The 12,702-nt window shown below is 43.6% G+C and overlaps 2 protein-coding genes across 5 annotated transcripts in view; one reads left to right on the forward strand and one right to left on the reverse strand.

Annotated features, from left to right (window-relative positions):
• LUZP1 (leucine zipper protein 1) overlaps window positions 1-5,239 on the forward strand; it is an 83,828-nt gene extending 78,589 nt beyond the window's left edge. For 2 of the 3 annotated variants that reach the window (XM_080921745.1, XM_080921744.1), the window contains exon 4: window positions 1,242-5,239. In XM_080921745.1, the coding sequence (XP_080777871.1) occupies window positions 1,242-1,397 (156 nt within the window). In that variant the 3' untranslated portion in view covers window positions 1,398-5,239. The remainder of the gene's footprint in view (window positions 1-1,241) is intronic. The other variant, XM_080921746.1, reaches the window with a different exon arrangement.
• A 1,205-nt stretch (window positions 5,240-6,444) lies between these two features.
• KDM1A (lysine demethylase 1A) overlaps window positions 6,445-12,702 on the reverse strand; it is a 50,039-nt gene continuing 43,781 nt past the window's right edge. For both annotated transcript variants that reach the window (XM_080921934.1, XM_080921933.1), the window contains 6 exons: window positions 10,181-10,313; window positions 9,219-9,406; window positions 8,782-8,896; window positions 8,243-8,370; window positions 7,669-7,815; window positions 6,445-7,171 (listed from right to left, as the gene is read on the reverse strand). In XM_080921934.1, the coding sequence (XP_080778060.1) occupies window positions 6,986-7,171; window positions 7,669-7,815; window positions 8,243-8,370; window positions 8,782-8,896; window positions 9,219-9,406; window positions 10,181-10,313 (897 nt within the window). In that variant the 3' untranslated portion in view covers window positions 6,445-6,985. The remainder of the gene's footprint in view (window positions 7,172-7,668; window positions 7,816-8,242; window positions 8,371-8,781; window positions 8,897-9,218; window positions 9,407-10,180; window positions 10,314-12,702) is intronic.

A 12,702-nucleotide genomic window follows, 5' to 3' on the forward strand; every position in this document is an offset into this window, starting at 1 on the left:
ACAGGTAGGGAGAATGAGGCCTGACCCTGAATCTACTTTATAAACGTTATACCAAGTGTCACTTTGCTCTACATAGGCCTGATCCATTGTATTCTTTGTCTGAGACTAGTTCAGTTTGGCTCATTAAAGAACAGATGAATTCAGAACCAACTGACTTGGGATCCAGAGTGATAATGGTCTGGAACGTCTTGGACCAGGAACCCATGGTCATGAAAATACCTTGCCTCTAGACACACTACTAGTACCTTTTAAATTTTTATATTGTTTTATTTATTTAGTTTATGTGGGTACTTTGTCTACACTGTGTACCAAGTGTGTGCCTGTCTGCTATCCACAGAGGCCAGGAGACTGTCAGATCCCCTGGTACTGGAGTTACAGATGGTTGTGAGCTGCCTTGTGGGTGTAAGGAATTGAACCCAGATCTTTTGAAAGTGTAATCAGTGCTCTTAAACCACCGAGCCATCTCTCTACCCCACAGGTTTTTTTTTTTTTTTTTTTTTTTTTTTAAGAAAGACAAGTGACTGGGTTAACTGGACAAGCCTGTCAATCTTTTAGGTGCTTCACTCTTGGGTTCACCCAGTGTCCCTTAAAACAGCCCTGTGAGCAGTGCTAGCCTTACTTTTCACACGTGAATAGTAAAGATGAAGGTCCGACAGAAGGCTTTATTCAGTCATCTAGATGCATAAGACAGCGAGGAGCTCAGACTGGAACTGAGACTCCTTTGTAGATCCAGCACCTCTCTACCGTCACCTGCCCTTTTCTGCTCATACTCATCATTCTTTGACAAGTATCGGCGAGGCAGAATCTCAGGATGGATATCTGGGGTCTTGAAGATTTGGCTGAGTTTCTAGGGAGACCCAAGCCAAGGGGCAGAATGATATAAGGGGGGAAGGCGTGTGCTGTTTCATAGATCATATGTAAGAAGGAGCTGCTTAATTCAGCCATGCAGCAAGGAAGTGGCTTCCACACATGCCACTTGGGGTCCTGCTCTCATTTTCTGATCTAAGCTCTATACTATAAACAGGCTCCTGTTCAACTTGGTCTTCCCGGTTGTTCTTTATTTCCAAGGGATTTCATACTGACTCCTGCTCCCCACCCCCATCACCCAAGAGTATCTCTGCAGTTACTGTGTAGTTTGGTGTCTGTGCCAGGTGGGAGAACTTCCCAGGGCGAATGTGAGGGTGTCTCATTCCTCCCTGTACTGTCTGCACCTCACTTTTCCTTGTTGCTCTTTGGCACAGGAGGAAGGGGAGGACGGCACGTTTGTTATCAGCAGGCGAATACACAACCCGCTGGAGCATTCTGAACTGCCTGGGAAGCAGGGACTGCCAGAGCCTGAGCGAGTTTGGACTGAGGAGCGGCTACACCCAGCAAGGCCTTATGCTGAGGAAGACTGAGCCAGCTAGGTGAAGTCTGCTGCTTCTCTCCTCCTGCTTCTTGGCTCCTCCCCAATCCTGGCCTGTGAAGGACCCAAGGCCAGTTAACCAGGCTAGACACAAAAGGCCTTGGCTGGGAGACTGTAGAGAGCCAGGCTATGGCTCAGGTAATTTTTGCCAGTTGTCCAGATAGGATCAGAGACTACAAACCAGTCACTCAGGCCCAGCTTCCCCTGATGCATGAGTAGTCCTCTCTTCTATCTCTGTCCCCAAGATAGCATGGACCATTCTCTGATCCCCAAATGGGAAGTTACAGAAACCCACTACCATATAGAGGTAGCCAAAAGCTCTCACCTCTGCTCCGTGGTGAGCAGTTTGTTTATCAAAGCCCAGTCCCTTTTGCTCTGTTTGATGTCCTGATTTGTCTCCTCACCATATCCAGTTGGCTCTGTTCGCCCTAAGAGGCAACCCGCCCCCCAAGAATACATTAAGAATTATCAGCTATCATTTCCATGCTAAGAGACTAACTTTCCTTTGTCTTTGAGTTCTTGAGAATTTGGAACCAGAAAAAGGGTCTGCTGCCCCTAAGTAATTATGGGACCATCCTTTATGTTGAAGCTTCCCTGACCTGACTTTTGGATAACCAGTTTCTTGGGGGCAGAGCAGGATACCAAATGGAATGACATCATCCTCTGACGCCAGCTTTCAATTCACCTTCCAAACAGAAACAGACAGATCTTGTACATCTCCTTTCCTGGGCACCAACATTGATTGCTGCTGGCATCACTTTTGCTCTCTGGGGGCTGGAAACTTCACCTGACTTCATCCTTCTCCTCTTGGGAAAATCCCTACACTGAGCCGACGGACCGGCACACTCTGCCTTTTAGGAAGTACCCAGCAAATGGGAAAGCAATCAAGAATTCCTTTAGTCACTCCACAAGCAATAGCTCCATGAAAGGCATGGACTGACTGCTCCCTCCCTTTGCTCCTTCATCCCCTGTGGAGGAGGCCTTGCACTTTACCATGCCGACTGCTGAAGCAAAAGCAAGACCATTTCAGAGATTTCATTGGAGGAAAGCCAATACCTGCCTGTTGAGGGCCTCAGATTTACGCAGTTCCAAGTGCATTAAGCCTTTTAGGAAGGCAGATTAATAAACTTTTATCTCCTTATACCAACCACATGGGGAAGTTAAGAACTGTTTGCTTGTCACTGAATTTTCTGAAGCATTGTTTTAATTCGAAGGGATCCTCCTTGGCTACCTTTGTGAAGTAGGTGTCATTGCCTTCTCAGTAGACTAGGAATTTGGAAAGCCACTTTTCCCCATCCCTCCTGGCTTTGTCACTCCTTGCTCTGTGATCTTTGCCAAGTCTTTTTAGAGCCTCGGTTTTCCCTATCTTTGAAATGAGACCTTTGTTGGTTTGTTTGTTGTGTGCATGTGTACCCACATGTGTCACCTGTGGATGCATGCTGGGGACTGAACACAGGACCTGGTGTGTTAATAAGCAAGTGTTCTGCCACTGCTGCTTCCCAGCTCAAAATGACATGGAGTGGGTGACCTCTAAGGCCTTAACTTTGCTGTTCTACACTTGTCTCGCCCATCAGCGTGAGCTGACTCTTGGTTTTGGAAGGTGATGTCCACATGAGTCTGCATCTTTCTTTCTGCCTTCAGTTGTCTTCTGGGTCTTCTCTTTTCCTCATGTTTCTCTCATGGGGATGAGTCTGTAAGGCCTGTTTTCTGTATGAGGTAAAGGGATTGGGTTGAGTGGTCTCAGGTTTATGTGGTACTTGCTCAGTGCCACATTTCCTGGCTTTCAAGCTAGGTGCTTTTTATAACGTAAGTCTGTTTGATTCCTGTTCCCGTGCCTTTCCTGTGAATTTCCTGGAGGACTGAGTAGTCTCCCTTCACCCTTTTTACTTAGCACACACACACTGGCACTTACCTGCCCTCGTCTGCATCAGACTCAGCCATCCTGGCAGGGTGTGGAGAGATCTACCGTGTTTTGTTTGCTCTCCCAACTCCCAAAGGACAGGAATGACTAGCTAGCACTTCTGTTTTAATGGAGTTTTGCTAACCTGAGGGCATTGCCATGTGTCTTGCCTCCACATCCCAACTTTGATGTACAACTAAGATAGTGTTCTCAAGATCTGTTCCTGCTGCTGCTTTTGGGTTACTGGCCAGAAACTCCTTAATTCAAGGCTGCAACCTCTCACTTGCAGTGCCCCCTGCCACTCTCCTGTACCAGTTGGCAGCCCCGAGAGTAAAAGGAAACAAACCCCTGTGGTGGTCCACTGAAGAATATAGGAAATTAAATCTGTGGCTCTTCTCTGATTAAAACAGAGGGGCACCAAGCCCTGCCTCAAAAGATCTCGAAACTAATTTTTGTCTTGGGTGTCGAGCCCTGGATTCTGGTGCTGTACCTTCTGGTGCCAAAGTCTGGATCTTTCCACATTTTAGCAGCAGGAACACCTGCTGCTATTTGAAATGTTCTGTGGAAAAGGGACAGCTGTGGGCTGCCATTTTGAAAATCTGAGTGCAATAGCATTTGATTGTAACAGTTACTTCAGGATATTTTGTTTCTTTAATCTGCACACTTTGTAGTCCTGCCATAAAGTAGATTTTATTTTTAAATGTCTTCAGCATTGCAAATGTATACTGAGAAAATGGAGGCTAGAGGATTCAGGTCCCCCTGGGCTTCATATGGATGGCTAGTCTGGCTCTGATTCCAAGGTTGGAAGGCACATTACTTGTGAAAACACCAAGATGTAACCTTTGGGCCCAAGCCAGAAGTTGCAGGAAGCTTCCAAATAGAAGGGAGACGGATAGTCACACCATTGTCTAATCAAGCCAAATATTCCCTAATCCCCACCAAAGACCAACCCACTTCCATAGCAGTGCTTCCTCTCTACAGTTTGGGTAGATGGTTAAACTGAGCCAGCAAGGGCATGTGTCTGAGAGTTCTGAGTACAGGAACCTGGTCCTGGATATACTTGGCTGGAGGATGAAGAGCTGGCTGAATGCCAGGAACTGGTGTCTTATACCTGCTGCTGTTACCAGCTACTCGGTGTTGAAACAATCAGAAAAGGCTGCAGGGTGACAGGCAAGGAAGCTATGCCAACTCTGTGCGGCAGTGAAACAGTTCAGATGAGTTGAAGGGATTTGTGTGGGGCCAAGGCTACAGGCAAGCTTGCACACCAGCCATCCCTCTCATTTGGTGGGGTCGGTTTAGAGCAATAGTGGATTTCTTGTCCTGGGCTGTGTTAGTTGTTTAGATGTAATGGGTCAGTACAGGAACAGGGACTCAGAGGCTGGCCCCAGGCCGCCTTTGTTAGCATGGGTCTATCTATGCTTTGTAAGAGCTGCTTTTTAGGGATTATCTTTTAAACACCCTGAATGGGGAACAGGGTTCTCCTCAACCACCTCAACCAGAGTCATAGGAAAGAGATCCTGTTTTCCTGCTGCTTCACAGCTCAGAACATGTATTGAACGGAATGTATTTTTAAGAGAATAAAGTCTATTTTTTTGTATTTTAAAGATTGAGAGGGCTAGAAAGATAGATAGCCCTTAAATAAATTTACGCATGATAGGTCCTTTGCTGGGGCCTCAGCTGTGGGTCTACACCTACCTGCCCAGGCAGGTGGGGCTTCACCTCTGCCCCTTGGAGTCTAGGTGCAGCAGCTTCTACATTCCTGCTCCAAGTATGGGACCAGAGAGGCCAGGACCTGCCTCTGGATGGCAGGGCACAGCGCTCCTTGGGTGCATGTGTATAGTGAAGCTGCCTGTCTGCATGTATCCTTTGGCTGTAATGCTCTCTGTTGGCTCTGCAGCACAATATTGTAACCAATAAAGCCCCTCGTTTCTATACACTCCTTTGAGTCAGTGATGCCAATTTTGTCAATATCATTTCTGGAAACGGCTGTTATCTCCGAATCAGTACTGCTGGTACGGCATTTTACAAATTTAGGCAAAATACAGAGTTAAAACTAGCAGCTAACTTTTTCCTCTGTCTGTTGTCAAAATTTCTCTGAAATTATGTCTTTAATCCCAACAGAATCTTGAGTTTCAGGGTAGCCAGGTCTACACATGAGACCTTGTCTGCCATTTACTTCACCAGACACACTAGTGAGCTCCCTTCAGTGGGTACCTGAAAGTACACATCAAGCACTTTCCACTGCAGCAGTAGTCACCTTTCCATCACTGACACCATTTTTCTGCTGCTGTCATTCAGGGAGACTAGGAGAAAAGCCCCAACTCCATTGTCTAACCAAACCCCAGTATATTGTTCTTCACGAACCTTGGTGTAAAAAGTTTTGGTAAGAAAGTTGAACATGGTCCTTTTTTTATTTAATACCTTTTGGGCACTCCACTTGCTGTCTAAGTAACATCACACACATATACACACACATACACACATACATACACACATATACACACATACACACACATACACACACATACATACACATACACACACATACACACATACACACACATACATACACACATACACACATACACACATACACACACATACATACACATATACACACATACACACACATACATATACATACACACATACACACACATACACACATACATTCAACTCAGCTTCATTCAGGAGCTAGGTTTAGTGGTGCAGGTCAATAATCCCAGTACACTGAGGCCACACCTTATATAGCAGTGAAGACTTCACAGATACTGTATTTAGAGTTTGGAGGTGGGGAGATTACATTTGGGGTATAGGTGCTGCTATAGTAGCCTTATGAGAAGACAGTTCAGTTACAAGTGCAAACAGACATTCCCATGGAACCTTTCAATAGACTACCATTAAGAACTATAATGGGGCTGGAGAGAACCCAGGTTTGGTTCCTAATACCCAAATGAAGGCTCATGGGCACACATACACATAGGCAAACACTGATACACTTCTGTAACGCAGTAGGAGAGCCCTAAGACTTGAGCAAACCCTTTATTCTTTTACATGCCTTCCTCTTCACACAGACAAGGAGAAACCAGATATGCCAGGATTTCTAAGGGAGCAACACTTGTGTATTGTGTATATACAACTTTAATTCAAAAGTTCAAACTAATTTTATGTGAGGCTAGGGAGATGGCCCAATGGTTAAGAAGCACGCTGTTCTTACAGAGGACCTGAGTTTGGTTCCCAAAACCTATACTGGATGGTAAACCTGTAACCAGCTCTTGGAGAACCAATGCCTCTGGCCTCCATGGGCACCCACTTAAGTGTGCATACCAACACAGACACACAACTAAAAATAAATTTTCATATAAAGTTCTTTTAAAGTTTTATTCTCAAAATATATTAAAAAACAAAAAAACAAACAAAAAAAAAAAACACCAATAGACTAAGGGGTTATCTCACACCACTTGCTTCTCCTTACTCAGTCTTTATGGAGCTGCACTTTCAAATTAATGGTTAAATTCCTCTCTGTGCTGTCAGCCAAAGGAGCCAGCCTCTGCTGTCAAACTCGGAGTTCCAGCAGCTGATGACATGGAGTTCCTCAGTAGGATCTAGTATTGCTAGAAGAGCTTGCTTACATGGCAGACAACATGTCCATTGGACCTCTTTTTACAGATACTTTTTTCTCACATACTTGGGGACTGCTGTGCAGGGACACCTGGTGTGGCCTGACGAGGCAAAGTGTACATGGCTCCCAAAAACTGGTCAGCAATCCTTCCTGCTTCTCGAAGCCCACTCAGCAGAGCACCGTGGACCGTAGCTGGGTAGTTCCGGATTGTATGTTCTCCAGCAAAGAAGAGTCTTGGGATTGGCTGGTGGGGATAGAAGAAATACTGAGTTTGAATTGTTAAATTCAAGACTGATACGCTTCCATTACCAGTTGATCAGTTTACTGATGTTCAATATTCTAGTTTTATTTCATGTAGTACCTGCTGGCTAAAACTGGCAAGGCACCCTAAACTCTGAACCACAAGGGGAAAGAAGAATAGCCTAATTCTTAGGCTCAGGAGTCTGACTTACTGGTTCAGAGCAGATACCAAGGCTTGGGGTTGTGAAAACAGTCTACATAAGGGCAAGTCCTACAACCCACAAAGCCCTAGTAACTTAGGCCTTTGGAACTCTACAAGTTGCCATAAATTAGGTACAACTAAACATAGGGCTTTAAAAAGTTTTAAGCCTAAGGAGATAGAAGAGAAATTCAGATCCCCTGAAGCTGGAGGTACAAGTATCTAAGGACAGAATGACTAAAAGTCTAAAATAGAGATGTTATTCCCCAAATAGGCTCAGACACAGATTCTTAGTTTCTCACCTGTGGGGCACCTGGAATTGAGGGGCCAGGAGTGATTGGCTGAGCCATTAAATCATAGTCATTTCCAGAAGATCCTGCAGCTACATAAGAATAGGATCCCCGGGCCCAGGGATCAGCACGCCAACGAGACACCACCGTTTCCTTGGGCTACATGAAGGGGGAAATGTGAGTTAGTCACCACTGATACCAGGACAAATCAGCCAACTCTGAAAACTAAATAAGACCTTATGTGAGAAGAAACCATGTTGCCTATTTTTTCATAAATTCGCCTTCTTAAATCTCAGAGGGAGTGAAGTATTGCAATTGGCCTGAAAAACAGGCTACCAAGAAATTCTCTTAAGACTTCCAACGTATTCAGTGAGTTAGACTACTTGTGATGTGACCACACATACAAAAAAAAAAAAAAAAAAAAACCAGCTTCAATTCATTTCACACGTTAAAATTCATGTCCACTCAGCACATTTCTTCATCCTGACATGGAATGGCCTGACAAGAACTTAAGCTGCAAACTACAACTAAGCCAACCCCAGTTCAGTTGTAAGCTGAGTCCCTGCTTGTCCACTCACTCCCTTACCTGTGGTACTGCACTGCTGCCAAAAATCCCTTTGAGAATGGCCAGGCACCGGCCAACAATCACATCATCACTAATGTTCTCCATAATGCCAGCAGCTTCTCCTGCTACCAGAGCCAATAGTATGGGAGCTGGGGAAACAGAACAATTCCAGGGTTTTCTTAAGAGAACAAAGTCAGCGAGCCACATACCACACAAAGCTGGAAACAAATTATTGTTCTCAACTCTGTCCCTAGAAACTGACTGATGGGCTTTCACCACCTACGACTTCCTATATTTTAGTCCTGACCACTTAAGGTGGCTCCATGGCAATGGCATTTTAAGGAAGACATCTGAAGTTGTGCACAACTAGATCTAAGTCTCAGAATGAGAAACAGTATGTTTCTTCATTTTTACATGCTTTCTTCAAAACATTTTGAAGTGCTTTTTAAGGATTTGCTTATTAATAGAAAACATGAGGCATATTTATATGAGAAAACTCCCAATATTCCTAATTCTCTGTCTTTGTAAGAATATAAAAAATTAAAATAGCAGACAGTTACCTTTGTACAGGTTCCAGAAGAGGAAGAGCTCGCCCCTGCTGGCAGTAGTGCTGCCAACGTGACCAAACAAATTGACACTTGGATCCCAGAACACGCGGTCAAAACACAACACCACCTAGCACAGAAAGGGAGCGCATCAGCTGACCTCAGAGCAACTGCTTTCTGTAAGCATCACTGTCCCCTTTCAAGTCATACTTCTTAAGACTTATCAACCACTTCTACTTTTGATGTAAAGAGAATCCCAAGTAGGCTTGGGGTCACAAAACAGATTAAGTGTGTGTGAATATTGTATAATACAACCAGGCACTGCCAGGCCTCAGGCCTGGAGTCAAACAGCTGAGGGAACAGGCAAACATGGCTATATGAAGAGCCTATTATTAATTGATGCTACACTGAACACTAGGCTAGGGCAGGAGAGAGGGAAAAAGGCACAGCACCTTGTTAAGGTTGCCAAATCCCATCCTTTGGACTGCAGATGTTTTCCACTCAGGAAGAGGTGGCACAAACTGAACAGCTGGTGGCTGCTGCTTCAATACTCCCAGAGGAAGGGTACAGAGAACTGCATCACACTTATAGATAAAGGTTTGACTTGTGGAGCGTGTGTTCACAGCAATCACTTCACATCCTAGAGAAAGTGGGAAAACTTTAATGGTAACAGGAATGGCATCAATGAGGAAGCTGAATATAGCGGCCAACAGGTTCAACACATGATTTCCTTCACTTTTCAGACAAGAGAACAGAAGAGGTGAGCCTAAGGCTGCCAGGCCTCACACTCACTATAAATCCTACACAAGTGAGACACTGGACTAAGGTGGTTACCTGCTCATTAAGGATATAACTGGAAGACTGATACAAAGCCTCAAACTGTAGAGATACAATGTGATGCTTAGCTTGATCTTTAAGTTGACATTAGGATTATGTCACTACTATTTTACCTAATATGTATTTTTTAAAAAATAGGAATACAGATTAACTAGCAATAAAATCAGAATAAATTCCATAAGATTGTGCACCAACAAGCAGCTGGCTGATGAGGGTGTTTTTATATGAACACTCCTACAACTATGTGTGTGTTTGTGTGTGTGTGTGTGTGTGTACGTACACATCCACATATATGTAGTTGTATGAGTTCATGCATATATTCGTACAAAAGATGTACATATACCTTTAATACATTATGAATTATTTAAGGATATGGAACATAAGTATAACTAGCCTACACCCACTTTTTGTGGACACAGAAGGAAGATGGTACTGCAGTTTTTGTCACTTTGCCATCTGACTGCAAAAGGTATCTACAAAGTTTACACTCATGAACCATGCAATCGAGTTGAATAAAGGTAAAGATTAGTTCTGTTTCAGGGATGGTGCTCTACCTTCCTACAGAGCAGGCACATACCTGAAGCTGTGTAGCGAACCTGTCGCACTGCTGTGTTCAGTTTAATGTCCAAACCTTCAGCTAAAGCTACAGGCACACATGAGTAACCATTCCTTACTGTCAGGTGGCTGCCAGTAAACTCAAAGTCATCATCCTAACAAGATAAAAGAAAAAAAGGCTGTTTTAAAATACAATTTTAAAATATAATTTATGCTATACCATTTGCACTGAGTTTATAGGGGAGTGTTAAAGAGCACAAGCTTGTACACATTTTTTAAAATTTCTATTTTATATGTATGGGTGATTTCCTGCATGTTACATAAGTACACTATAGCTGTCTTCAGACAAACCAGAAGAGGGCATCAGCTCCCATTATAGATGGTTGTGAGCCACCATGTGGTTGCTGGGAATTGAACTTGGGACTTCTGGAAGAGCAGTTAGTGTTCTCAGCCGCTGAGCCATCTCTGCAGCCCTTCCTGCATGTTTCTTATGTTCTCTGTGTATTTAATGTCTGTAGAAGCCAGAAGAGGGTGTTGGATACTCTGGGACCAGAATGAACAACAACTCCCATGCTGGTGCCAGCACTCAAACTCAAATCCTCTGCCAGAGCAGCCAATGCTCTTAACTGCCAATCCACCTCTCTAGCCCCAAACAGATTTTAAGACCACAAACAGTTACTAAGGATTCAAAAGTTTGACTACTCGAGGGGTGTGGGGGGAAACACTGCCTGTTCTTGTCCCTATTCTCCAGGAAGAAATTTCTTTTGTCCCCTAGTTATTAGCACAGTTCTATAAGACCAACCAAGTATAGACCATCCATCCTTAGGGGGTTGGATGGAGACACATGATCAGAAAGACAAAAGGAATCCATTTACCACATTACAGCACTACAGATGTGCAAGACATCAGATTCACTGCCATAATTATATTTTTACTTAAGAGCAAAATCCAATTTTAGTCCTTAAATTGACAGACTAAAGTTGAGGAAGATTTCCAAAACTAGTTGGTCAAGTTAGGCAAGGCAGCCTAGAGGCATAAAGAAATTATGGGCATCCAGTGTTATCAAGCCAAGGTCTGACCTGGAAGCTAATGGTCTAGAAACTCAGGGTGGGGGATTGTAATTTTTAGTAATTAGATGTTAAAACTGATCTAGCAGCAAAGATTTATAAGCTAAGGTGAGAATGACAACTTTTCAGAATATACAAAAAGAGCTAGAGGGATAACAAGTACATAAGGCCCTAGAGCCAGCTTTTTAAAAAAAAAAAAAAAAAAAAAAAGACAAGCCAAAGATTAGAAGAAAATATTTTAAAGTGTGTATCTGACAAATGAGCTCTTCCAACTTAAAAGACAGGCACACTTTCACTGAAAGGAAACAGAGTAGCTGATAAGCACATGAAGACACTGCCCTGACAGTCACAGAATGGTGGACCCTCCAGGTCTGACACTGAGTATCTCTGAGGATGTGAAACATAGGGACTGCCACTGACTTAAAAGGGGAAGATCCCCTGTGTGCAGTTTGGAAGTTTGTTACATGGTTAAAAACAGGGCTAAGTATAGTGCAGTGGAAGAGCAATTAGAGCAATTACCTGAATCTGACACCTAGGACCACCAAAGTCAGAAACTACTTTCCATAAGATCTTAGCAATTTCATGCCTACTTTCTTTGGAAGGGTGGGGAGTGGTCAGAGAGAGACAGGGTCTTACTGTGTAGCTCTGGCAGTCCTGTAATTCATTATGTTCAGGCGGGCTATGAATTCAGAAATCCACCTGCCTCTGCCTCAAGTCCAAGTGCTAGGATTAAAGGCATGTGCCACCATACTCAGCCCTACTCTTAAAATCTTATCTGATGAAAAGAATATTCAGAGCAACTAACTACACTGATATTACCACAACACACACACACACACCCATTAGTGTACCAGTGATAAATTAACAGTCTCTACAATAGAGCTGTAATAAAGGGATAAGCTACATCTTATTAAGTAAAGTCATTCACAAAGGCAACTTATAATAAAAATACAAAACAAGGGCTGGAGACTCAGTGAGTGGTTAAGAGCACTGGCTGCTCTTCCATAGGTCCTGAGTTCAATTCCCAGCAACCCCACGGTGGCTCACAACCAGAGGCAGTATACTCATATACATAATTAAAAACAACAAAAAACAAACAAAACCAAAACAGGCTGAAGCAGGATTGGGCAGAGTAATTAATTGCAAAAGGGCAGAAGAAAACTCAGAATAACGTAAATTTCTATATCTCTTAGTTTTTTAAGAGACAAAGCTCTCACTATGTAGGCCATACTGACCTTTAGCTCATTTATGTTTTTTCTGACCTAGCCTCCAAAGCACTGGGCTGACAGGAGTGCACCATAACCCCATGGTGAAAAGTTCACTTCCTGTGGTGATGGCTCATTATGAAGCAAGCCTGGCAAATCATCAAGCAGATTGCTTAAGACGTAGATTTCACTGTAAGCAAATGCCATCTCCTCCTGAAGCAGTCCACAGCACAGACAGACAGGCACAGTGTGCACACATACACACTTTAACA

The sequence above is a fragment of the Micromys minutus genome, assembly GCF_963924665.1.
Source record: "Micromys minutus genome assembly, chromosome: 9".
NCBI classification, from domain to species: domain Eukaryota; kingdom Metazoa; phylum Chordata; class Mammalia; order Rodentia; family Muridae; genus Micromys; species Micromys minutus.